The sequence below is a fragment of the Argentina silus genome, assembly GCF_951799395.1.
Source record: "Argentina silus genome assembly, chromosome: 2".
NCBI lineage: Eukaryota > Metazoa > Chordata > Actinopteri > Argentiniformes > Argentinidae > Argentina > Argentina silus.
In genome coordinates this window covers 6,387,675-6,414,609 of record NC_139656.1, presented here as the reverse complement: position 1 = coordinate 6,414,609, position 26,935 = coordinate 6,387,675, and the positions used below count along the sequence as shown (strand labels likewise).

At 44.7% G+C, this 26,935-nt stretch overlaps 4 protein-coding genes across 8 annotated transcripts in view; 1 reads left to right on the top strand and 3 right to left on the bottom strand.

The window, feature by feature from the left end:
- Nucleotides 1-3,028, bottom strand: part of smad9 (SMAD family member 9) — an 8,264-nt gene extending 5,236 nt beyond the window's left edge. For 2 of the 3 annotated variants that reach the window (XM_083665060.1, XM_083665062.1), the window contains exons 1-2: nt 2,806-3,028; nt 24-613 (exon numbers count right to left, since the gene is read on the bottom strand). In XM_083665060.1, coding sequence (XP_083521186.1) covers nt 24-219 — 196 coding nt within the window. In that variant the 5' untranslated portion in view covers nt 220-613; nt 2,806-3,028. Of the gene's footprint in view, nt 1-23; nt 981-2,805 lie in introns of those variants that run through there. The other variant, XM_083665061.1, reaches the window with a different exon arrangement.
- Nucleotides 3,029-5,393: 2,365 nt separating this feature from the next.
- Nucleotides 5,394-9,462, bottom strand: alg5 (ALG5 dolichyl-phosphate beta-glucosyltransferase). Its single transcript, XM_083685886.1, has 10 exons — nt 9,178-9,462; nt 8,604-8,772; nt 8,166-8,212; nt 7,664-7,732; nt 7,372-7,464; nt 7,069-7,182; nt 6,689-6,748; nt 6,202-6,353; nt 5,835-5,920; nt 5,394-5,665 (listed from the first exon to the last, which is right to left on the bottom strand). The coding sequence occupies exons 1-10, from the start codon at nt 9,238-9,240 to the stop codon at nt 5,550-5,552; spliced, it is 969 nt and encodes a 322-aa protein (XP_083542012.1). The 5' UTR covers nt 9,241-9,462; the 3' UTR covers nt 5,394-5,549.
- A 253-nt stretch (nt 9,463-9,715) lies between these two features.
- Nucleotides 9,716-13,386, top strand: exosc8 (exosome component 8). Its single transcript, XM_083697330.1, has 11 exons — nt 9,716-9,792; nt 10,093-10,129; nt 10,251-10,314; nt 10,443-10,516; nt 10,627-10,672; nt 10,770-10,875; nt 10,965-11,010; nt 11,111-11,207; nt 11,666-11,786; nt 12,113-12,219; nt 12,457-13,386. The coding sequence occupies exons 1-11, from the start codon at nt 9,776-9,778 to the stop codon at nt 12,573-12,575; spliced, it is 834 nt and encodes a 277-aa protein (XP_083553456.1). The 5' UTR covers nt 9,716-9,775; the 3' UTR covers nt 12,576-13,386.
- Nucleotides 13,387-13,528: 142 nt separating this feature from the next.
- Nucleotides 13,529-24,057, bottom strand: supt20 (SPT20 homolog, SAGA complex component). 3 transcript variants are annotated; one of them, XM_083697327.1, is made up of 24 exons: nt 23,960-24,057; nt 23,392-23,485; nt 23,147-23,182; nt 22,907-23,032; nt 22,546-22,672; nt 22,310-22,413; nt 22,036-22,152; nt 21,887-21,940; nt 21,484-21,623; nt 21,209-21,365; nt 20,958-21,014; nt 20,752-20,823; nt 18,903-19,072; nt 18,737-18,769; nt 18,431-18,545; nt 18,028-18,136; nt 17,750-17,905; nt 17,159-17,471; nt 16,692-16,819; nt 16,440-16,495; nt 15,973-16,083; nt 15,762-15,855; nt 14,910-14,998; nt 13,529-13,709 (listed from the first exon to the last, which is right to left on the bottom strand). In XM_083697327.1, exons 2-24 carry the CDS (start codon nt 23,392-23,394, stop codon nt 13,563-13,565), a joined length of 2,514 nt encoding a protein of 837 aa, XP_083553453.1. In that variant the 5' UTR covers nt 23,395-23,485; nt 23,960-24,057; the 3' UTR covers nt 13,529-13,562. The 3 variants fall into 3 exon arrangements, with proteins under 3 accessions (XP_083553453.1, XP_083553454.1, XP_083553455.1); XM_083697328.1 differs by having other exon boundaries at nt 16,692-16,816; XM_083697329.1 differs by lacking the exon at nt 14,910-14,998.
- Between the last annotated feature and the right edge of the window lie 2,878 nt (nt 24,058-26,935).

Genomic DNA, 26,935 nt, shown 5'->3' with positions numbered 1-26,935 from the left:
CCTCTGTTATTCTAGAGACTTACTGGGCTGTCCAGGGCAGCTGAGAGCTTTCTCCAAGTCCTCCATCGCCCCCTTCTTCTTCTTCAGCTTCTTTACAAGGGAGTCCACAGCCTTCTCCGCCCACTTCTCTTCCTCATCTCCCTGTTTCCACCCCAGCAGTCGCTTCACTGCTGGGCTGGTGAAGGAGAAGAGCGAAGTGATGGAGGTGGTGGAATGCATGATGGCTGGATGGATGGATGGATGGATGGATGGATGTAGGGGTGGACACTCACGTTAAAGGGAGGAGTGAGGGAGAATGGGGATAGAGGAATAAAATGCCAGATGGATGCTGACACCGGTAGAGGGGAAGAGAGAGAGGGGAAACAGAGGGATAGAGGAGGAGTGTGATGAGTCAATGTAAACAGAGGTTGAGGTATTTAGTTCCGCTGCGACTTCCAGAGAGTGGGGGGAACAGGAGCGTCGGTGGGAAAGCTGGAGTGCCGCCACCACGGAGCGAATCCTAAACCCTCCCTCTGTGTTGGCACAGTACAAATCTGGTCGGGCCGGAATCTGAGCCTCCTACAGGGAATGTTTTTCCTTACACAGCCAGAAGTCTGTATCAGGTTTCTATCATCTGGGAAGAGAAGCGAGAGCCGGTATTAAGTGCTAATTTCGTTGAAACAGAGCACAGGTCAGGGATATGATTCAGAGGTTAAACAGAAAAGAGAAGTTGGGATTAAGTCTGTTAGGGGCGTTTAGCCTGGGCCACTGGGCTGTGACTGCAGGAAGAAGCTGGACTCATGACAACAGCCTGACAAGAATAAAGCAAAACAAAATATACTTTCAAAATGCCTGTCATGAACAACTTCTGTTGCCCAATTTTCTTCACTGACTGTATGCATGTAATCTAAACATAATGTCAGAAGAAATAAATACAGGACAGTATGACTGTTTGTTTGGCAGTTGTACAATTGCATCCTGGGGACTTGACTACTGACAGTGCATTTTGCATAACATCCCAAGGCAGCAGTCCCAATTTCTCACAAGACAGTCCATCTTTCTTTCTTTCTTTCTTTTAATGGCCAGTATAGTAGCAACCATACAACCCCTCTTATTGTTCTGATTGATTCTCTCTGGAGAGAAAAAGCACATTGACCTTCAGGACTACCCCCCCCCACCCCCCCCACCCCCCGGCCTCTTTTTCATTGCTAATCAAATTATGACGGGATCATGAATTTATAAGATACAATGGTACCAATGCCATCCTGAGCATAGATTCAAAACAAATAGAGTAGGCCTGAGTAGTGAGGAATCACTGAGTTAATACAAACCCTTTTCTATGCATGCTAATTCTATGATCATGCCATGTCACAGGCAGGAGCCCTACTGTCTAGCCAGCTCACATCACAGGACTCGCACCGCACAGACAGCCAGGCAGGCAGGCACACAGCATGGAAACTGAGGCATTTGTATCCAGGCAGACAGGCAGGCAGGCAGGCTCTCTCTCTCTCTCTCGCCCTAAATAAGCTACTGTACAGGCAATGTAAATTGTAGAGCTAGGAGATATGGCTATGGCTTTAGGTCACAAGTCCAAAAGAGCCATGGTGGAGAGACCACTGGCAGCACCTCTCTCTCTTCTCCCTCACTCTCTCTCTCTTTCCCTTTCTCAGACAAAAGTGGATGGTCATTTACTCTTAGTGGCGAGAAATAATGTGGTTATTGTCCAGTAGAGTTGTCCAGTAGGCCTAATTTATAGAATCGTCAAGAGAATACCTGTGGTTTGAATCCCACGCTTCCCAAAAATCCCTGGTTGCTGTTTATTTTCTGTGTGAGTGAGCATGTCTGGGACATTAAATAAATTATCATCAATTTGAATCTGAATGAATCGTTATAAAAGTATGAGGACAGACACTTAAAAATGTGAAGAATGCGGAGGGAACGATTGTAAGCAGCAGGCACTTGAGGTTCATTCCTCAAGGCTGCGCGTGGCGCTCCTTGGAGAGCGAGCACATAAACTACTTTACCCCTTTTATTCACGGTAAATTACATTCAGAATTACGCCAATGAAATAAAATCAACATGACAGAAATGTGACGCCACGTATTTTCATGTAACAAAAGTATTACATTAGGTTGCCAAAAGTTCATACGCAAAGGCACATTTCAATTCGCTGCGTCTGTCAATCTGTGCTGTTCTTGTTTGAATCCTGTATGCAACTGGCGTCACTCTGTCTACGGGCTCAGATAGGCTAGGCTTAATTACCTAATGCTTTATCATCAGGACACCCCCCCCCCCCCTAAAGTAAACACACCAGTTTCCCTTTACTACTATGACTTTATTTTGTAAATGTTGAGGTCTTTCCCAGCGCTGAGCACACCTACAATGGTTTAGAGCTCAAAGGTAAACTAACACACACGCACGCACGCACGCACGCACGCACACACACACACACACACACACACACACACACACACACACACACACACACACACACACACACACACTATCACATCCCAACATCATCTCTCTAAATTGAACTGTTTCAACAATGGTGACACAGCATAGGATCCTCTGAATCATTAAAAAAACATAATCTAATAAGTAATATGTAGGTAGCATATTGCATCAATTAGGATTAAACTGAAGTTACACAAATAATGGCAAACGTCGTGTCATGTGAGCTACTAGGCCTATGTCACAATAATTATAACAACATTCCATTCACATGTTCAGACTTTCAATAAACAAACAACATACTATAAATAATCAAAACGGAACTAATTCTACACCTGAAATAATTATTATTCTTCATATTAACTGTCTCACCTTTGCTGTGATGACCAGTGTACACAGCACTGTTGTGAATGACCGGTCCGGTTTCTGTGATGTGTTCACAGTGCGCAGCTCAACTCAACGGGGAGCAGAAGGTGTGGAGCGTGTTTGCGAAGAGCCCGGAGCCTCCTCGAGCCGAGCGAGCGCCACAACCCCGGCGTCAGCCTGGCTGGAGCCGTAGCGCCTGCGTGCGAGATCCCTCCGCCTGCCCCTGGAACTTTCCCAGGATTTTAGAGATTCAGACGGGCAGCGGTGTGTCTGTGTGTGTGTGTGTGTGTGTGTGTGTGTGTGTGTGCGTACGTGTGTGCGTGCGTGTGTGTGAGAGCGAGCGAGAGAGAGAGAACAATTAAAGTGCGCGCTGCTCATTCTTGTCAGTTGCGCACCTACCACACAGGCATATATCAGCTTGTGCAACCACATATTTTAAAATTAGTTTAATAAACAAGCCTAGGCTACATAGTTGAACTCAACTCATGCTTCACTGTCATCCAGGTTTACATGTATTTACCTTTTTCCAGTCAGTCGTTGTGTTTTTCACACTGAAACATGATCATATATTGTGTAACGTGTTGTTGTATGCCTATCCGTGAACATCTGATTCAGGTTGTTGTGGAAGGGGTGTGGCAGACCGGACGTGTGGCAGGCCGTTGTGTGCAAATGCATGCATCATAATAAGGTTGCAAAAAATGTCAATAAGAGGTTTACCATTCCAATCCATGAACACTTGTTCACGTTCATGTTCCTTTCTTTCACACGGATGTATTGGAACATCAGGGATATTGGTCGTATAGCGTATGTCAATTCACAAAAATACATTAAGACTGTCTCCCTGAAAGAGTTCTAAAGCTATACTGTTCTAAAGCTATACTGGGACCTGTGATACAAGTAAAAAGGTCACAAACGAAAGGCACCTGTGCTCTTCAGTCTATAATTTGCAAACACATAACCCTTCTACGAAAACACACCTAAAGCTTCCGCCTTATTATAGGCTAAACTTTAATAAGCGCGGCAGTCTATTTATATTAAAAACGCCCTATTAGGCTATTGTTATCGATTATTGTGGCAGTCTACATAACTAGGCTTCTCTGAAGTATTTTTCATTGCGGATGAATACATTCCGTATTGTGAGTGCCGTGACTGGTCCAGTTAATGACGCAAGCCCGGCTGGCGACAGTGAGTCTAGAAGTTTGACATTTTCACAGTTTACAGCAACTGCTGTGGAACGTAACAATACTTCCAATATCAAGCGCATCCATTTCGAGGGATGCTCTCAAACCATATTTTAACAAACAGATGGATCATCCTTTGCATAGTTTTAGAGGGGGCCAGGGAACTCAGTGCGACATGATCAAGGTAGCATATGAAGCGCGCTGTGTGCGTGTGTGTGTGTGTGTGTGTGTGTGTGTGTGTGTGTGTGTGTGTTACATAGAGTAGGAGGGAGGGGGGGTCCATATGAAATTGATCAATCATCATCCCTTGATTGCATAGAATCTTAAAATGAAACAATTTCCCAAGTTATTGAATAGGATTAACATGCTCTTCAAAGATTAAAGGAGATAGAGAGACGAAAAAGACAACAAAAAAAAAGGACAGGGGAAATGACTTCCTGACTCTCATGGCTCTCTATCACTCGCGCAGTAGACAGACAGGGGACGCAAACAGGATGCGCTCCCCGGGGATCGCGGCGGCCGGCCCACGGAGACATCCGCATTATTAGCGCGAGCCCCAGCCCTGCGCCAAACCTCAGACTCGCATAAGAAAACAGTAAATTACGGGGAGACTTCATTTATTCAACCACAAGAACTCTCTGTGGAGACTTTTCTGAAGTCCTCCTAATATGACATGATAGGCAGGAAAAAAAGACAATAGGAACATTTTGAGAAGTCAAATAAACTGCACCAAGCCAAGAGTCTGTATGTAGAATATGTAGACAGTTGTGAATTCCACAGGCTCAATGTTCTAAACTGAACTCGGACAACATGATGCCTTTATTATACTGGCTATGATAGTGTCAATGGAGCTTGTAAACTGGTACCTCCCAGCTTTTCCATCACAATGGGATGGTTGCTGTAGGGCTTGCAATTGCAATTGTAATAACATGACTTACCCATGAACAGCAAATTTGGAATAAGTGTTGCGCATTCATGTGTTGACCTTGTCAGTTTACACAGCATATGATACAGGAATGAAGACTAAGAAATATTTAATCAGTATTTTTCTTTATTTGGTTCAAGTTGTCCAGTCCATCTTCAGCCATATGCATACAATCCAATAAGTCTATGATACGGTCCCTCCACTACAAACATCTGACTGAAAATGGCATTTCAGTTTCACCTGGCCAAATCATAATAACAAAAATAACCCAAACTAATATATATGATCCCTTCACAATTCACTACATTGTCAATATCTTGTTTCCCCGAAACTATTCGATTTGACACAACACAAAAAATGAGTAACATGGTACATGGATTGACATACAGTGTACGTGCTGGGAACCGTGGCAACGGCAATTCGCGTGTAACCATGGACACCATAAACTGCTCAGAACCTAACAATGGGCGGGACCACCAGGAACGGTCAATCATTTCTCGCACCAATGACAACATTCAAAAGTACAAAGAGCTTCTTGTTGATTACAGAGGTTGACAACCAACAGTGTACAGTAATTCTGTCCAATCAGGGGCCTCATTGCCTCCAATCGCAGACTGTCTCTGTGAAGGGGTTGGCTGATTGGCTTAGTCAGTCTTGTGTGGGGACTCCAGTTTCCAGGCACCGGTGATGTAACGTAGGCGGATGAACACCAGGTCTCGACCCATCTGCAGCCAGCTCCACACTGGCACCAGCTTGGACCCTGAGAAACCAAAAATACAGTACATTTAGTCAGTTATATTTCTGTGACATTGCAGTGTTGAACAGAGCCGAGACAACCCAGCCCAGCTTTAGTAGATACCCTCTCCCTGAATGATTTTCATTGAGGGTTTCTAAATGAGCAAACCATACATAGGCATGTGAAAACTCACCTTCTATCTCTGTCCAGTTGACAGCCACCTCTGCTATGGGGATTCTAAAGCACTGGGCGATATACAGGAGCTCCACATCAAAGGCCCTGAGGTAGAACAGAAAGTGATTTTCAACTCAAGTTTTAACAACATTCACTATGACAGGATTACAAACGAAAACAGTCTCCAATGATCTCGCGCGCACACACACACACACACACACACACACACACACACACACACACACACACACACACACACACACACACACACACACACAATACTTGCTTTCATACTGTAGTGTGCCAAGAACAAGGGTGTAAAACAAAGCCACCATCCAGTCATTGTTTGTATAGGGTGTGTGTGATGTTGTAAGGTGAGACTGTACCAGCGCTCCACATGCATAGAGGAGAAGGTCTTCAAGGCAGCCTCACGGGTGAAGAGCTTGAAGCCACACTGTGTATCCTTGATTCCCCGCACACAGAAGAACCACACCAGGAAGTGGAACCCGTACATCAGGAACGTTCTGAACACGGACCGCTACCATGGAGACACAAATGAAACAGGCAGTTTATACTATCAATCTACGCGCAATACCAACATGTCAGTTTGTTAGGCTTATTGGCCACACACACACACACAGACAGACATAAACAGACAGCCGGACACAAAGACCAATAGACTGAGACAGACACAGAGAGACAGACACAGAGACCAATAGACTGAGACAGACACAGAGAGACAGACACAGAGACCAATAGACTGAGACAGACACAGAGAGACAGACACAGAGACCAATAGACTGAGACACAGATGGACTAACAGGTCAACCGATCGACAGACAGACAGACAGACAGACAGACAGACGCGAGTACCTGAGCGACTGCTTCGTGCTCCAGGTGTGCTCTGGACCCACAGGATATGGCCATGTTCTCCTGTAACACACAGACAGGCTCCATAAGAATGGCAGGAGGGCAACTTCACATTTACATCATCTACATTGCTCTTGTGCAACAGGTGAAATACACAAGGCAAAACAACAAAAAGGTGAAAGCCCTGTGCACAGCTGTGCAATCTCCTCATGGTGCTGATTCCAGCAGGAATAACTCAGCATCAAAAAAACAAAGAGATATTACACACTTGAATGACCATGACAGAACATAGATTAAGAACATTGATTGAACTACAGTACGCGTTTTCGCTTCGTCAAGTTTGCTCTGACAAAGTCAAGCACACAGGTGTCTCATAAACACACCGGTTTAGGGTTGACGTTGTGAAGGCCGGCCTCCACCTTCTCAATGTCAGCAAACTTTGTAGCTCCATCAGCATCTGCCATTAAGATGAGCTTCCCTCGAGAGCTCAGAGTGCCCTGAGAGTGAGAGTGAGAGAGAGAGAGAGAGAGAGAGAGAGAGAGAGAGAGAGAGACACACACTTTGACTTTTTGACGCGAGAGGGAGAGAGATGTTGAGGACACATTGTTTTCGAAACATGAGATTGCTATTTTCATACCAATAAAGCTCATTCGAATTAAACAGTTAGAATTGCGCACGTCTCTCACCATCCTCACAGCCCCGCCCTTCCCTCTGTTTTTCACCAGCGTCAGGACCCTCACTTTGTCTGCTCCATACTTCTGGCTGTACTTTAAGGCAACCTGGGAAGACAAGACACACAAACACATTAAACATCATCTCATTAAACACATATTTTCATACAATATGACACCAACACTATTCTTATTAAAGTGATGTCTGACATTTGGATATTTTAACTTGTTTATCACCATTGAAAAGGATGCCAGAACCTACGTAACAGTCTGTATTGAGCAATGCTATTTCTGAGAAACAGGGTACCTCTGTGGTTTTGTCTTTACTGCCATCGTCGACGACAATGACCTCATAGGTAAACAATGGATGCTGCTTCTGTGCGGAGGAATGAGTGGATGTGAGATGAATGTTCCTTGGTACAAAACCTTTCATTTACAACACCGCCACCTGCTGGCCACTTCAAACACTGAAGGAAGCGAGGACAGATCATATACATATTAAAGAGCTGTTACAGGATTTTGTGTACATTTTCAGCCACTAGTTCTAAAATTAGCGTTCATGAGACAAAAACGGGTCTCTGTTTTACCTGATTGGACAGAGAAGGGCAAAATGTACTTTGCAAAAGTTTGTTGGCCTTAAACTTAGGTCTGTGTATATATCATGAACCATGCAATAACTCTTAAAGCAAACATTTTACGTAAATAATTAGTGACAACAATCCTGCAGCATCTCTTTAACAAGGGGCAGATGGATGCTTCAAATAGCCTCAAAACAGTTTTCCCAACCTGAAGGTGAGAAGAACACGAACCTGTCTGTTCTCTAAGTATTCCATAGCTTCTTCCATCATCACAGGCACTGAAACGACATACACATTCCTGTTGTTCAACATGTGTCCTGCTACTGTAGTCACAAGTTATTTGATTACAATGTCTGGGAACCAGGTTGGGTCAAATGCAAAGAAGCAAACTGTCACTTGGAATTGAACCTGCCTAATACCAAGTCTAGGCTAATGTTGGGGATGTTTAATCCACTTTGAAGGTCTCAAACAATTAGGTGAAGACATAAAAGAAAGAGTAGTTTGTTAGCCATTTTCCTGGATGTTCACTTATCCAGTGACGTACCCTAATTGACTGGAATAAAACACTGCCCGAAAGACAAGGTGACAGACCAAACAGGTTTGGCAAAGCTTTAGCTTTACAGCAATGTGTAGCGATTACTGTAGTTGGGACGGGGATTCATCACTCACATCGGAGTTCTTCGTTGTAGGACGGGACCACCACAGAGAGCTCTCGGGAGTGAGGGTCGTGTAGGCTGGGGAAGGGCTCCTTCTCTCCTGCGGTGGTAAGGAAGTATTTCTCCTTCTCATGGCGTGTCAGGTCCACCATGCTGGCACTAAGATGTGCAACTACGAGAACCTGAAGAGAATCAGAATGGGATTGAGATGAATTAGCAAAATGAAAATGTAAAACATATGATGCCAAGTCATTCAGCCTCAGTGTAAACACAAATACATTAGATATTATATGAGATAGTGCGTGAATGGGTCTTTCTCATTCAGAATGCTCACAAAGCTGTCTCCTGTCAATGGAATAACAATGACTGCCACAGAGTCATCTTGGACTAAACATCTCTCTCTCTCTCTCTCTCTCACTCACACACACACACACACACACACACACACACACACACACACACACACACACACACACACACACACACACACACACACACACACACACACACACACACACACACACACACACACACACACACACACACACAATAACCACTATGGAAATTAAATACTGACTAATACATACCACAATCAGACCTGCCGCTGCCAATGCGACCAAACACTGAATCAATTCACATAGGCAATCCATGATCCATTCCCCAGTACACACACACTAAACTACAGTCAGTAACTGGCTGGAGTGGCTAGCTGTAGCAGCTAGCTAGCTTGCAAACTTGTACTGTTCCGTCCTCGACGTCTCTCACACAACCGCTGTTAGGGGACCGAGTAAGGAGGGTGTTTTGAAGTTACAACAGAAAACCATGGCCGGTTTGCATTGAACTTTCCTGCTTCCACTCACAGAGAAACACCTACGCGGAAGTATCTCCACAAGGAACTACATCATCAAATTGATGCAAGAGAGCCCAAATCAATTGCACGCGTTTACATCGAAAGACACTGCGACCCCTACTGTCCGGGAGTCCTCATACATAATCGTCAATGTACTAGTAAAGTCAATGGATATGAGAAAAGGTGTTTTAGGACCATAGCATATCTGCCTAAATTGCATATTTTAACTAAATGTTTAAACATATCTATAGAATGAGCCGTCTGTCGAAATGAACCTGCGGCTTCCGTTCTGACGTCAGAACATCGTTCGAAATCACGTGGTTAATCAAAACATCATGGCGGCTGGATTCAAGTAAGTGTGCATGCTTCAGTAATAAAATAATCCACAGTAATAATTTATTTGTCAAGGACACTTAGCTTTGACAGATATGATTTGCTATCTCTGTCTGCTCGCTCAAGGAGAATTGGTGTTTTCCTGACAGCGTGGGTTATGCATGACATGTAGTCCATTCAACAAGCCACAGATTCAAGAAATGCAATCATATTATCATCAAATGCCCCATCAGGTCTCCATCACATTCTAGTCGATTCATTGCACACTTTAATTTAGTGAGCTAGTAGCTAAGTAACCTCACTTCCTTTACATCCACAGAACTGCCGAGCCCCTGGAATATCACAGGAGTTTTCTGGTTAGTAGTTGAAGTCATAACAGTTTAACACTTGTTTTTTTAATTTTATTATATTGAACTGAACACCTTCGCAGCATGGATATGAATTCCTGCATAATAAACGCAGAATTATTCTCTGTAGAAAGAAAACTGTCGGCCTGATGGAAGGGAACTGGGGGAATTCAGAACCACAACATTGAATATAGGTGAGCATAAGTATTTACACTGTAAGCTATAACATCATATGAGTCAGTAATGCGTGTAGTTCGCAAAGTTCTTGTTTTGTTGTTAACTTTGTCAATTCTTTCTTTTCCGTCACTGTCTTTCTTTCTAGGCTCTATATCCACAGCAGATGGCTCAGCCTTGGTGAAAGTTGGGAACACCACTGTCATGTGTGGCATTAAAGCGGTAACTGATAAACACTCCACTCTCTCCTTCCTCAATGAACAACCCAGCCAAAGCAGAGCCTTGATGAGGATTACAGCAGTTTAACTGATTTCACATTTTCTTTCTTGAAGGAACTGGCAAACCCATCGGTGGATGCGCCCAATAAAGGTTACATTGGTGAGTGTTTACTGTTTAGAGTATGTTCAATGGAAGATCAATGCACCGGATAAGTGTGACCTCTGTGTGACCCCTGGAGTGTTTGTGTGTGTTTCAGTGCCCAATGTGGACCTGCCACCGCTGTGTTCCTCAAGGTTCCGCCCAGGGCCGCCAGGAGAGCAGGCCCAGGCCGCCAGCCAGTTCATCGCTGATATCATTGAGAGGTGACACAGGCCTTTTTGTCTAGCTCTGGCTTCAGTTCGGTTTAATAGAACATTAATGACATAACCAGCGTTTTGACTTTGCATTATAGCTCTGACGTGATACAGAAAGAAGAACTGTGTATTCAAAAAGGAAAGGTAAAGTTATTTCTTGCAACACGATTATCTGACCTACTGTACGTCGATATTGTCATATGATTTGGATTTTGCAATATTGCAATATGATTCTGGTTCTCAGCTCTGCTGGGTTCTGTACTGTGACCTCATGTGTCTGGACTACGATGGAAACCTGTTGGATGTCTGTATCATTGCCCTGCTGGCTGCTCTGAAGAACGGTAAGTACTGTCTGCTTTTCATTGTGCTACTTTTTCCCATCTCAGAGAATCATAGGGCTGTGATCAGCACAGCGTAAAGGAATAGTCTTGTCTGATAATGATAATGTACACAAAATAAATATAGTACAGGGTTGGGAAGAATTCCTTTTTAATTCCATCAGTTCTGGGAGTGAATTGAATTCCAATTCGGTAATTGAAAAAGAGGCATTCATTTTCAATTACTTTTCAATACATTGAGGTACACTGTATGTTCCCCGTATGTTCTTTACATTCTTCTGTAAATTGAAGATAAAAAGCATTCGGAATTGAATTGGAGTTTCAAAACACTTCCTGAATTGATGGAATTGAAAAGGAATTCGCCCCAATCCTGAAAGTGTTCCTCATTCTGACCTTACTATTCAGGAAAAATAATGTATTGCTTAGTTTGCATAGTAAATATTCCCCCCTGTGTTACACAGCACAACTTCCAGAGGTCACCTTCAACAAAGATACAGATGTGCCCGTGGTGAATATGGAGAAGAGGAGTGGTCTAAATATTCACAAACATCCTGTGGGCGCCACTTTTGCTGTGTTTGACGAGTGTGTTTCTATCCATCATTCTCTCTCAATGATATATTCAGTTTCATCGCACATTCATTGATTTTCACTGAGTGGCTTTTCATACCTATAAGGATAACCACCACAGTAAAGCCTATAATGACAACATATTCTGCTTTGAAGATGAGTGGGTTGGGTCCTCACCATTGTTTTTAGATTTTTTAAACTATATTCCACACAAACGTTCTTTACTATATCAAACATCTTCAGATTAGTGCAGATTGGGTATAGAATGCTAGTATAGACTATTGAAATGCCTTATGTATGTAAGTATGTATGCATGTAACCATGCTCTCTTGTGTGTGTAGCTCCATAATGATTGTGGACCCCACGGCTGAGGAGGAGAGCCTGTCCACAGCCAAAATCACTGTGGTAACGGACGAGGAGGGCCGTCTCTGTTCCCTCCAGAAACCAGGTCAGAGAAGCACCCCCAGTCCCAAATGAACCCCAACCTCTAGACTGCCCTCGCCCCTGTCTCAAATCAACACCTCCCCTATCTCAGACAGTCCCAACCCCAAGGCAAATCCACCCCTTAACCTAAACCAACCCACCTATAGTTAGCCCCTGCCGTAAGATACACAGGACTGTCAAAAAGTATCTTATGTCAAAGTTCTGTGGTCAACTGTTGTTGCTATCCCCTCTTTTCTCCCAGGTGGAACCTCGTTATCAGGTGAGAAGTTGCAGGACTGCATCAGCCGTGCCACGACGCGACACAGAGAGGTCAGCAAACTCATCGACAAGGTCATACAGAGCACCAAGACGGCAGAATGAAGACACACACAACACATTTTTTTCTCTAAAAGTTGTATTTTCCACTGTCAATATATATTTTCTTTTTTATCACAATAAAACTGCTGACAAAGACCATTTACAAAAAAATTCTGCCTCAGTGTCCAGAAATGTCTCCCACACACACCTGATTTCTCATAAGAATATACACTTGACTCCCCCACTGGTACAAGGAAATGTCTTTAAAATGTGCTGTATAAATGTTGGGACAATGACTCCTCTATTGTGACTGTGTTGTCCAATCAGAGAATAGCCTTCCCACAGACTGAAAGGCTGCCCCTGGACACTGATCTAAGGTCAGTTTTCAATTTTCTCTCCTATTGGTTAAGGTTAGGATTGTGTGAGGATAAGCTGACCCTAGACCTGTGCTTACAGGCACCTTCTACCTGGAGCAACCAAGCGGATACAGGAGGATCAGGCACGTTCATGAGGAGTCCTCTGAGTGTGTGCGTTATCTGTCCACGCTGTTTGGGCCAAAAGGGCCTCCGTAAAGGAGACAGTGTCAGGAAGAGCAGGAACAGCATACCAGTAGGAAGCCCCTACCTACATCAAGAACCATCTTAATTTTCTAACTCATTTCAAAAATATGAGGTTCTTTTTACATGTAGGTTCGATGTTCTAAAAATCCTTGTTCTATGGTGGACATCTCATGGCTCTTCCCAAACCCAACAGCCGTTACATACATTTAATTTCATCATCTCTCAGCTACAAAAGGACAAACAAAGTCTTTTTTTGACTGTAGTCTCCACAGTGAGTGAGTCACAGACAAAGCACAGTATGGATCACTCATGTCTTCATGATGGGGGTAGTTTGTTGGGTGTGTAAGGGGAGAGGTGGATAGGGATTGTTTATCTCCATGATAAGGGGAGGAGCAATAGCGTGCTCCTCTTTTTCTTGGTGGTTGGCTGACGGGTAGTTTTGTGTCTGTGTGTGTGTGTGTGTGTGTGTGTGTGTGTGTAAGGGGGTTTGTCATGATTTTGGGAGTGGCTGGGGCGTGCTCCTCTTCCTCTTACTTCTTGGTTGGTTGGCGGTATGTTGCCGTGGCGACGCCCCCTGAGGGACCGCCGGCCCCATAGCCATTTGCTGCTGCTGCATTTGGTGCTGCAAGAATTGAAACTGTCAGAGAAAGAGAGAGAGAGAGAGAGAGATATTAATACAATATCAGAGTGATACTAATGGGTAACACTTCAACTGAACCTTCCATCGTAACAGCAATGGATACCTGAATGTCTCTGCGTTGTTACCATGGCTTTCTTACCATGTAAGCCTAAGCATGCCCTTTTGACACCAGTCAGCAAGCTTTGTGACTGACGGAGGGTTCAGGAATAGTGTTACCCATTCTCTCAGTACAAGGCATAGTGTGAGTGTACACAGTCCATGGGTGCTATGGGTTAGTAAAGCTGAGATGAAGCTTGGTATGAGGTAAGGAGAGAGAGAGAGAGAGAGAGAGGGGGGGGGGGGGGGTCGAGGAGGAGAGAGACGGGGAGGAGTGGTTAAAGGGTGCAGCAGGGAAGGAAGGGGGAGTGCTTCAAGCAGCACCAGTGGCACAGGATGTCAACCGCTCTTTGGGACAGCTGACCTGGAAACAAAAAAGTCATCATCAACTGTGACCCTGGCAACAACAACCACGCTGCGTAGAAACCATGCTTTCTGTTCTGAAGCATAGGATGTAGCCTAAAGTAAGTCAGCAACTTCAACGCAAATTGTGGCTTTTCTGTTCAGTGCAAGTCTGCGTTATTGTGTTTGAAAGGCAAGATTAGATAACTATGATATAAATACAAATAAATGCATCATAATGCTTTATGTAATATATATATATTTTCATGAAATCTGACAGAAACATTCCAAGCGCTCAAGTGCTGTTTTGTTGTTTGTAAAAGCAGGTTAAAAAAAAAAAACATGCCTTCAAATTCAGAAACTGTTAGTTACATGTGTTGGAAGTGCCACAAACTCTACTTGAGTGCTATTTCTAGGTCAAACAGACGAATGAACCAAACAAACAACAGAAGATGGAGTTGATGATGGGGGAGGGGGGGTCAATGTGAGCAAAGAATGGTCCTACAGCAGAGGAACAACTCCTGAAGGGAAGGAGATAGCTCCCATCACTGTTTGATGAAAACACCACTCTAGATATGCTGTGGCTCATATCTGAGGGGAGATACTATCTGTAGCAATATGTGTATACTGCAGGCTAATTAATGCATTGCTTGGATCTGTGGCAACTGCAGAATCTAGCCCAATGGTAGATATAAAGAGAGGTACATATATACTGCAGGTATATGTGTATATATATAGATGTTAAAGTTGCTGCATTACTTGGATATGTGGCTGGTGCTGCTGTTGAAGCCTTGGAGAGGGCAGGGGGGGCCCAGACCCGTCCAGCCCACAGCCCAACTGGGATAGCACTACGGGGGAGGGAGAAGGAGAGGGGGAGGGAATGGAGGGGGTAGAGGGAGACGGACAGAGGGAAGCGGCAAGGGAGCGGAGAGTTTGGAGAAGTGGAGGAGGAGGAGCAAAGGAAAGAGGTAGAAGGAGGTTATAGGTGTAAAGGAGGGGAAGGCAGAACGAAGAGACGCAAGAGCAGGGAAGGAGGGAGAGAAGAGAGGGGAAGAGAGCACATGAGTGAGGGAGGAATGTGGAGAGGAATAGGCAGCATTAAGCAGGTGGGGTAGGACAAGTGGATGGGTGAAAGAAGAGGAGGAGGAGGAGAGTTGGGGGAGAAGGCAGGCAGGCAGGCGCAGGAGACGGAGGGAAATAAAAGAAGGGTAGGGGGAAACAACAGAAACAAAGAAAAGAGAGTATGTAGCAGAGGAAGTGGGGGAAGTGGAGTTTCACCTGGAAGTGGTTACTCTACAAACACTACAGTGACTGGACTGATGCTTTACTGGAGTACTTAGATATTAGGTTTAGTAAGAGACACTATGAGATCTATGAGAGAGTAGATACAATAGTAAATACATTAGTAAAACTAACTTGGTTAGTATCAGTTAGAGACACGGTGTCAACTAAATGTTCAGATGTTATGTGAGTGAGTGTGTGGCATTGTGTGTGTGTACACATGGGTGTGTGTTTGTTTCGGAAAGAGACAGAGTGTGTGTGTGTGTGTGTGTGTGTGTGTGGTGTGTGTGTGTGTGTGTGTGTGTGTGTGTGTGTGTGTGTGTGTCCTACCTGCTGCCTGTGGAGACATGAACCCTCCTACTCCAGTCAGGTTGATGACGGCAGTCTGTTGAGTCCCCAGGCCCTGGTCTAACCCCTGGTCACCCTGAAAAAAGGTCACCATTACAGGGACGTCCACCACCGTCATCGATCATCATGTAGAACGTGTGAACGCAACTCTTACGTGTGTGTGTGTGTTTGTGTGTGTGTGTGTGTGTCTCACCGTCTCCCCCTGCTGCTGAGGGCTGGAGGTGGCTGACTGACTCTGTTGAGGAGAGAACTGGGACAACTGCTGCTGCTGCAGAGAGTTAAAGATCAGAGGACCAGTAGGGATCTAGACAGGAGGAGAGACGGGGAGAGGAGGAGGAGGAGGAGGAGGAGGAGGGAGGACGGAGGGAGAGACAGGGGTGAGGGAGAGGAGAGGTAGACGAAGGAATGAGGCGCAGATACGCAGAAAGGGCAAGAGGAGGAGGAGGGGGAGGAGGAGAGGACGTTAACAGACCTACACCGACACGGGTTACCCATGAACAACTTGAGCAATTGGACCATTTCAGTATTGGGAGAAACAACATTGGAGCACTCAAAAATAATCGGAAAACATGTATTCCAGGTGGCTGTACACAGGTATAGGAGGTGGATGAGGACGGATGTTTCGACATCTTATGACAGAGGGGTAGATAGATGTCTTACCTGCAGCAGGTTGAGCGGTCTTAGGGCCGCGCTGCTGTTTAGTCCAAAGGGACTCCCTGTACAACATACAAAATGCACACACACACACACACACACACACGTCAATCACTATGCAATCATGTGTGTACTATTCACCCAGGGAAACCATGTCGCTGCATGGTGTAACATGGGACTGGTGTGACTGTCATCCTGATAGTAATGTTTCCGTCTGTATGGTGAGCTGAATTGTGTGTGTGTGTGTGTGTGTGCTACCTGTCTGTGTTGTGGGCTGCATGGTAGGCAGGGCACCTGACATCAGTCCTCCAGGTGGAAGGATTCCACTCAGGTTGAGGCCTGGACCCAGCATAGGGTTAGAACCGCTCAGCAGGGTCTGTGGACTGCTGGGCAAACGCACGCACGCACGCACGCACACACACACACACACACACACACACACACACACACGCACACGCACACGCACACGCACACGCACACGCACATCATAAGAAATGTCTTAATGAAACGTGCATAATTGAAAGAGTTATTGAGAGGTGTATTCACATCACATTCTCTAGAATAAGATGTAAAGAGAGAGAGGGAGAGAGAGAGAGGGGGGGGGGGGGGAGAGAGAGAGGGGGAGAGAGAGAGAGAGGGGGGGGGGGGAGAGAGAGAAAAGATGGAGAACGACAAAGAAAACAAAAAGAGAATGTCTGGGATCCAAAGAGAGATTGCGCTCTCACCAGACTGATCCCACCACGTTGATAAAGTTGAGGCCAGCAGGGTTGGCCATGACCTGAGAAGACGTAGTCCCCGTAGTGATGGAGGTGCCCATGGTGGGTAAGGGGATGGTCATGACGGGCAGAGCCTGGCCCAGGGCCAGCTGCTGCTGGGCGAAGGGGGCCAGGAGGGTGGGCTGGGACTGGGGCTGGAGCAAGGGAGGGTCTGGAGGGGTCACCGAGAGAGGGGCGCTGAGGGAGAGGGATTCAATGGGGTGCGGTGTGGAGCAGGGCGTGTTGGTAGGAGTAGGGGTGGACGGCTTGGGGGTGCCCGATCCTGAGCGAGAGAGAAGAAAAGCCGGTTAAAAGAGATTAGGAGAAGAAGAGGGCAGAAGAGTGCACAGTATCCATAGCAGAGAATGGACAGGGGGATTATACAGTATGAAGTCTCTTGAGTGTAAACAAACTAGTTCTTGAGATGAATGGAAGCTTGAAGCATAAAAGCGCAATGCTTTTAACTGTTGAGGACCCAATGTGTTCATATTCCAATTATATCTGTTTAATTGTACCAACTGAATCAATGCCCGGTCTAAAGAGGCCAGTGTATGTACTCACTCTGAGTGGAGCCCATGGGGGAGAGGGCTGCAGGGGACAGCAGGCCCACCTGGCCCAGCTCCAGGGAGTGTTTCCGGGTCAGGGACAGGCCCTTGGTTGGCGGGGGCGTAGGACACTTTAGCAGGGCGCTGGTGGCCTGTGAGCTGTAGAGGTTACCTGGAGACACGGGTGACAGGAGATGACAGAAGTTAGCAGGGGGAGAGAACAGGGTCTGGCTGGAGGGCTTGTTTCAGGACTGTGCCTCAGACCAGACATGCTGCTGAGAGAGAGGATGTTACCTGAGGAGCTGGTGCCTGATCCGGAGGGCAGTTTGATGGGGGGAGGCCGGTGCTTCACCCCCTTCCCCAACACAGACGATGACTGGACCAGCGCAGAGAAACCATCAGCCTGAGGATATCCATAAACATGTCGTGCATCAACAACATACAACTGTCATCTATAATCAATACCACAGATGACTGATATAGAGAAGAAAACTATCCTCAATGTTGGCACCAAATGTTTCATTTGAATACAATTCTAATTTAAATTCTTAGTGGAATCTATTGTGATACTCTGTGAAAGAGAATTTGTTGAAATCAGCTAAATGGAGACATTCAGCGAATGACAATGTGTAAAAAACGACCATGAACGTGAAACCACTTTAGTCTTTGAGCTGAATTGAGGTTGGGCTGTACTCACCTCAGTCTCTCTGTTGGGGGAGAGCTGGCTCTGTCCCACAGTGCCTGAGTTATGGGACATCTTCACCTGGCACTTCACATCCCTCTCATACACACCTTTATACTGGGTAAGAAACCTACAACACACCACATACAGTATACCTATAACATAACACACATTCACCACATCTCCCTCATTCAACCCCCTTATACTGCATAATATACCTGAAACACAGCACCACAGTACAGGTATCTCATCTCTATACTCTCCTTAAACAGTATACTTCTGGATGTGTTGGTATGACTGTTGTACATGGATTTTACTTACCGATCTGCGTCTATCTTTGAGCCAATGAGGAAACTGGTGGCAAGAGAGAAGAAGTAAAACAAAGTAAAAATTCAGTTGAAGTTTGAACAATGTATGGCCTGTGCTGTCCTCCTATGGACAGACACACACACTGACAGACACAGACACAGACACACATTGCCCTTACGTTGGGTGTATGAGGTGTAGGTCTGTGCTCTCATCCTCATTTTTGGGTTCTTTGGCACAGTAGATCTTGCCGTACACCAGAGGGTCTCCCACAGACTGGAAGATGGACACCTTGGTCCTCTGGGCCTGACCTCCCACCTCACACTCAAATGTGTAGTCATCTATCACCTCCTGTTGGGGGGGGGGGGGGGGGTCAGCAGGGTGCAATGTTATACAATGAATGTAGACCAGAGATCACATGACCAATTTTGCGACTTAAGATTTTGCGGCAATTCTGTTGCTCAGAGCGGAGAATGGCATGGGAAATTACCTTTAAATTCTGCTCTGCCCAGATGGTAGTTGCAAAACGGCAAGGGGGAAAATAGAGCACTATCCACTTAGGGTTCTAAAGCTTGAAAATCTCCATTCTGAGGAAGCGTTTCAGCGAATGTTTATTCTCAGCCAACCAATGACCTTTAAACCATAGACTTAATGTACTCTCAACACGCCTCTAGTTGGCGGGGAAAACGACACTCAATTCTAATTGGATTTAATTCTAATTTTAGCTAGTCCTTACCTCATTGCACTACTGCGTATTTGTATTCTGCATTGTCAAGGAACCGAGCCCAAGAATTTTACTCCCTGCACTCGTGTCTGAGACGTAACAAATAAACTTGAAACTTGACTATCAACACTAGCTGTAAATCATAACAAGAACACAAGACAGTTGTGGAGCAGTGTGAGCAAGATCACCGGCTACAAGCAGGCTAACAACCCACAAATGGCTGGTGATCTGGACAGGGCCAACGAGTTGAACCAGTTCTTCAACAGGTTTGACTCAGGGATCATTATCTCCCTCCCCCCAGCTACACCCCTCTCCCTGCCCTGTCTGGACCCATTCACACCTCTCACCTACCCCTTTGTCCCATCTAGTACCCTCTCCCTTCCCTCTCCAGCCCCTCTGACTCCATTCACACACTTTGGCGTGTGCAGGACTCTGCTGTTCAACCAGTCAGTGGTGGCCAGCGCAGTGCTGTACGCGGTGGTATGCTAGGGGGGCAGCATCAAGGAAGGTGACACCAAGAGGCTGAACAAGCTTATTAGAAAAGCTGGTTCTGTCCTCTGTGTCACCCTGGACACTGTGAAGGAGGTGGCCAATAGGAGGATGAGGACCAAACTCCTGGCCATCATGGACAATCCCTCCCATCCCCTACATGACACTGTGGCAGAGCTGAGAAGCTCTGATCGGGGATCAATAAAGTACCTATCTATCTATCTATCTATCTATCTATCTATCTATCTATCTATCTATCTAGAATTGCTAAATTGTGACTTGGTCCCATCTCTGGTACAGACAGAAATAGTGTTGTTTCTGGGACAGACATCTCTGCCATACAGAATATGGAATCTGCAACTAGTTTTATTTGAGATTGTAGTGGTCATGCTTGTGTTTGTTAGGGTTGGGCAGGTATACAGTATTACCGAGTGAATAAGGTATTTCAGCTTACACCGGTTTATTTCTGTTCATACCTCCCATACCAACTCCACCTGTATTTTTTGATTATCATACCCACCAACGTTTGTTTAATAAACATCTTCCAAATTAAACTAGAACACAAGCATCACAAGGCATGATCAATAATTTTTGTTTGAGGGCAAGGGATGGAGGGGGACATAAATCTGACTTTTGGGCTGGTAACCATGGCCAGAGAGAGAGAAACTACTTGCCGTAGATTTGCTACACGTTCTAGTCACGTTGAAAGTCCGCTAAAAGGTATTACTGTATACCAGGGTATTTTAGAGGGAAGGTATACTGGTTTAAGAATTCTAATACCAGCCCAAGCCTCGTGTATGTTAAACCCCAGTCGTACCTCTGCAGGCCAGACAGTAGGCTGGGAATCCTCCAGCTTCACTGACTTCTCCACCACAGCATACTTCTCCACCTAGGACAAAAACAGATGAATGATGCATCTATGATGAACAACCATTTCAGGGCATTCATCTATGTAGAAGGCCTACTTTGAATTAATATTTGAACACATGTGTGTGTATTGGACAGAGGTAAGAAGTAACTTACATCAATCTCCTTTGGGACACTGAGTTGGCAGTTGCTCTGTTTCCACATGTCTACACACTGCATTTGAGGGAGCAAGCAGAGAATGATGGGGAGGGAAAAAGGGGGAAGAAAAGAGAGGGAAAAGTGAGAAAGAGGGGAGACATTGGGAAAGGAGAACCATCACAATGTAGTGTAATACATTTCCCCTACGGCATGTGTACAGTATGTGTCAATGTGCTTGTGGTAAATAAGTAGAGGTTACTGAAACGTACGTTTCCGGCCTTGGAGATCTTGAGGTCTATCGAGGGGGCGGGTTTCCTCTCCTTCCGCCTCTGTAGGTAGTCATAGAGACGCAGCTGAGGGGGCGTGGGCAGGTGGGCCAGCTCCTGCTGTCTGTTCAACGCTGCCCGAGAGTGCCTCTTAAAACACCTGAGACACACAGACAGGTTAGCTTAGCATAGCATGTGAGTATGTGTATGAGGGCTGCTTAAAGCAGCAGGAGAACAGAGATATATAACAAGTTAATTCAGGGTATATGTAGGTGTACCGTTTCATGGAGCGTGTGTTCATCTTCTGTTTGTTGTAGAGCAGGCGGTTGGCCGTACAGGTGACAGAGATAGAGGGGTCCAGACACAGAGGCTCAGCTGTGGCCAAGATCAACTGACTCTCCAACTGGAGCTTGTCATCCTACAGGAGATGAGAAGATTCCTTAGACAATACCATGGAAGTCTATCATAGAAGTAAAGCTCACTGAAGAGACATGGGGAGAAGATATTTTAGGGAGAAAAGGAGGACAGGGTCGAAATATATATATGAGAGGGTGGAGAGAGGACAGAGGGAGGGTGAGGGGTGGAGGGTGGAGACAACACATCTAACATTCTGTTTCCAAGGAGGTAATGGAAATATGAGAGTAGGGGTGCAGTAGCCAGGTTTCCCCGACTGTCTCTCACCTGTGTCCATTTGTGGTGGTCACTGGTCATGGCATGGACATCACAGATCAGGGTCTGGAAAAGACAGATGGCATGAGTCATTATTAACCAGAATCCTAACCCTAAATGATGAACAAACAGCAGAACCGGCATGGTTATCCAGAAGTCACCTGCATGGTGGGCCGTAGCAGGATGTGTCGACTCTGGTATGTGGGCATCTTGGTGTTGCCAGACTGTCTGTAGTCCCTGACCTCAGCTATCACACAGCCGCAGTGGAAAATGTTTACCTGGGGCAAGACAGACAGGGTGATGTGTGTGTTATAGGACAGAAGAAAAATGCAGACTTTATTTCTGATCAACAAGAAACACGCACACAACTTTAGTAGCCTAGTATGATTATGTGTGTGCATGTGTGTGTGTGTGTGTGTGTGTGTCCGCTCACACCTGTGACTTCTCTAACAGATCCACCAGGATAGGTGGGAGCTCCTCAGCATCCAGGTACTCCAGCAACTCCCCTTCCTCATACGGCAGACGGATAGTCTCAGAGTCTACAGATTGACACAGGGAAAAACAAACAATTCAGGGCACAGACTTACTACAAAAGAAAAGCACAGTTTGTGGTACATAAAATGGCTAGAGTAAACATCAAGTTTTTTTAAAAATTGATTGGTGTCTCTCACCAGATCCATTTTTCCCCCTGAGCATCAGTGAGTAGCCCTCGTTTCCAGGGTACAGGTTGACCACCAGACATGAGACGGACTCCTGAGAAACTAGCTTCTCTAGTAGGTTCACATTTCTCCTCAACTTCTGCACGGAAACAACAGATCAATCGAACATTCATACATTCATTTCATATGGCCTATTCCAATGGCCCTCTAAGACATCAGACTTCAAATTGTTTTCGTCACTGAGTGTCATTACGTCTCTTTAGTGTATTCTTCTCAGTTTACTAGTGAACTACCACAAAATCACCTTTTAGTTTGAGAGCATGTTGTCAAATACTGACATCAGAGTTTGTTGAGGTGTGAGTAACTTGGTTACCTTCAAATCTGGCTCTTTCTCACACTCCTCGATGTACAGCTCGTACAGTTTCTGATATAAACTCTTTCTCCCACCGGACGAGGCTCTCTTCTTGGCTGGCCGTTGACGAGCACTTTCAACAATGTACTAAATGGTGAGAGATACATCTTATTAGTGGTCAAAAGAGAAAGGTGACTGGCATGCACAGAAACACACACACCTTGGATCTCCAAGGCCAATTGAATCACTTGGTAATCTTACCTCAGCCCGATCCAATGCATATTCCAAAACTTGTTGCTGCAAGACGAAAATGTGGATTTTTTTATTATTATTGTCTTCATTCAGAAAACACCTAAGTTACAGAGTTCATTGGTAAATTACTGCACAATCACTGCAACTAGCTATAATGTCTAAAAGGGAGTCAACACACCAATCCAGGTATAAGAAGGGTCACTTGACCACTGACTAAACTGAACCCGAGCGAATAAGGAGGGAGGGACGCTTACCATTGTGGTCCGCCACCAGTTGCAGGGTGAGTGACAGGAGACGTTGCTGTCCTTACCCACACACCGTCACCTCCATAGAGAGACCATTCAAACCCTGCACAACAACATGTCATATGAAAAACCAAGCCTGTCCATACTGATCAAAACAACAACTGATCAAGATAACGTTAGTTACAGCTACACGCACAGATTAGGCGGTTTGCTTGCAAGGCTGTTCAGGTTAAGGCTAGCTTGTTAGCTTCTAGCTAGTAAAATACCAGCTAAATCATGTCGATATTAAACAAATTCCAACAAGTCATAAACAATACATACAGCTTAGCCTAACTCAGTCTACACACACACACACACACGGTGATAGGATCATGCTATTTTGACAGTGACCCAGCTATGCATTACTCACAGGCAAGCGATTGGCTAACAGACACAGACAGACACAGCAACAAGCTCGCTAGCTTGCGAGTTAATGGCTAGCTTGTCTCTTGGCAAACTGCAAAAGTTAGCAAGCAATAGATCGGCTAGGACACAAAGGCATAGAGCATGTCAATCTTAAAGAATAGGATGGACTTGCCTTTTTGATTGCATAGTGGTAGACCGTAACTCCAATACAAGAGACAATATATTATTTCAGTGTCTTCATTGAAAAAAAACTCAGAGCAGCAGCCATTTTCTTCCAGTGTGACAACAAAAGCTAAACTTCCGGTAAGGGTAGTGGGTGGAACCAAAACGAAACGGAATATGTCTCGGGATGATCTTCACTGTAACATTAATGATGTTGAGCGATGATATAAAATGATTTATCTTTGCATAAAAACATGTCATTTGTGAAATCGTTGAACTGACTTGATTCTATTAATACAATCAAAATGTTCACTGTACTGGGCTATTTACTCATTAAGTAAGGGAGAATGTGCATGTGCATCAACTGTAGACTAAAATCACAAAAAATACCATCACTGTTTCTAATAGGTTCTAAGAGGTACACTGTAAAAGTGCAGCACTCATGTTCAGGCCAAAGAGGGACTTTCATGCATATACTTACACATTTTGTAGGCCTGCAGGTTTAGGCCATATTCCTATACAATTCTGCAAACATTTATCTCATTCACACATTAAAACTAATTGTCTTGAATAGTGCTGATACATCAGGTGATAGACACTGCAGGCTTAACCACCATGCATTGGCATATAGGCTATAGCTTACCAGCTAGGCCGATAGATGGTGTTGGTCCAGACAGATGATCAGTTTTGTCCAGGGAAAAATAGGATACAACTGTATCTTCCAAGTATGAAAAACCTGAAAAGTATGTTTGGATTGGTTACTTTTATGAATCAAAGTGAGAGAGATAAACAAACAAACACAGCACTTTCTCTGCTGAGCAATGACAAACAAGTTATTGGGCCTTATCTGAATGGTAGACACACACATATGTTCCACTTGTTTGTGCTAGGGGGCAGTACAGGATAAATGATTTTAGGCTGAATGACATGTTGGTCATATAATCAGCTCATAAGCTTCCAAACATTTTAGAAAATAAAAGCAAGTTACCTCAACCTCAGTGTGTAGGGAATTCACATAGTGTGTAGGGAATTCAGCTTTTAAGTCAAAGAGTTAAAGAGGTAGATATAATTGATTCCTTAATTAACTTAGGCCTATAGAGCTTCTAGCTTACTTCAATAAGCTTATAGGTAAAAAAGAAAGAAATGCACTACTTTGTGTGTTGAGCTCCATAAGTCATAAATTGACCTCCATAAGTCATAAATGTTTCTGCAGGATTAAGGTCAAGAGAAGACCACCCATGGCCTTAGTGCAGCCTAAGACGCCGCTGGGTTAGATGCAGTTCAGAAGTATTTACTATACCCCCCAGCCCCGTATGTCGTCATATGGTGGGAACATCGCAACAACCTTTGACAATCTACCTCAACAGTACCTCAGGCTACATTATCCTAAGCCATAAATAAAGAATAATCCAATAAATCATAAGAAACTCTTATGACTATATACTATACTACGTCTTTTTATGTGGTACTGCATGTACAGTATATGATGTATGGTATAAATCATGAATGGAAGGTTTGCTACATGGACATCCTCCTCTCATGTTTTCAGGATTGCCCAATCCGTCTACCAGGATCCCCTTATGTACACCAATGCCAGGATTCTACAGTGTTAAGTCACACTAAAGCACTGGGGGCTATATGCATCTAGATTTGATGAGATTGTTATATTTTTGTTGCACAGGCTACACCAGCATGGCTACGTTGATTGCTAATGAATAATGGTAATTTGCTCTTCAGTCGTTTGGGAAAGTGTGTTGAATAGATAAGCTTGATTTGAGGATCACCCCTGTCTCATTTCTGATCATTTTACTGTTAGTTCTGAACAGGGCTCTGTCAACAGTGGGGTTTCACTGCCCTGCTGTACTGATGACAGAGTGACAGGTATTCGAGTGATGTTAAGACAGGAGCAGTGATGTTAAGACAGGAGCAGCACACACACACACACACACATGCACGCTCGTTCAAACTTGCGTGCGCGCTAAATATGTGCCTTGGCTTGCACAGGATCAATCACTCTGCAAACACTGGTTAACGCCTTCTCCAATGCACGCAAGAGGGTACTGCCTGTGAACCCAGCTGATCCCATTGCTCCCTTTGGATTGAATTAGTCTTACCATGAGTAATGCAATTCTGTCTTGTATGAGATAAACGTGTGTGTGTGTGTGTGTGTGTGTGTGTGTGTGTGTGTGTGTGTGTGCATGTGTGTGTGTGGTTGTGTTGTTATGGAGACTACATACATTTGCATAAGAGTAATCTCTGTGAGGAGTCATTCTCTTATCCAGGCAACTGCCAAATTCCTCGGAATTGGTGTTGCACTGAAAAACATCCCCCTGATAGCTTTAAGAGAGCTTTTTTAGATTATTTTGTTTTTAGCAGAAACTGTGGTTAAGACTTGGAGTGAGTGAGCATGTAATATACAACAGCTGGAGATCTGTACGAGGCATGGGTAGTGGGGTGAACTGTATTTTGAAAAAGACAGAACAGTTTAAAAAGATGAAAACTTATGAAAATATTCTTGACAAGCGTGGTATCTCCATTCGGAAAAGTACATCATGCTCTTCTGGCCTCTTGGCCTTGCAATTGAGTCAATGCTATTTGTTTGCTTCCTATTCTGTTTAAAGAAACTCTTAAATCTATAGAGCTGAACAAATTTGATTACATCTGTGTTGAGTTTGAAAATGACATTGAGACTGAGATTTGGTATTGTTCCATATGATGATAATGACAATAATTATGGTGACGATGATGATGATCAAGATGATGATGATTATGATGGCAACGATGATGACGATTATGATGAGCAATGGGCGATAGGATACTTTATACATCTTTCCCCAATCTGTACCATGTATTAGCAGTCCTTTGCTCCATGCTGTTCAGCCTGATGTCCTTCAGGGGGCAACATTAGGTTACCTGAGGGAGAAGAGGCTGGTGTAGGGTGAGTTTGCTCTCAGACTCTGATCTATGGTCAGTTCTGTATATTTTC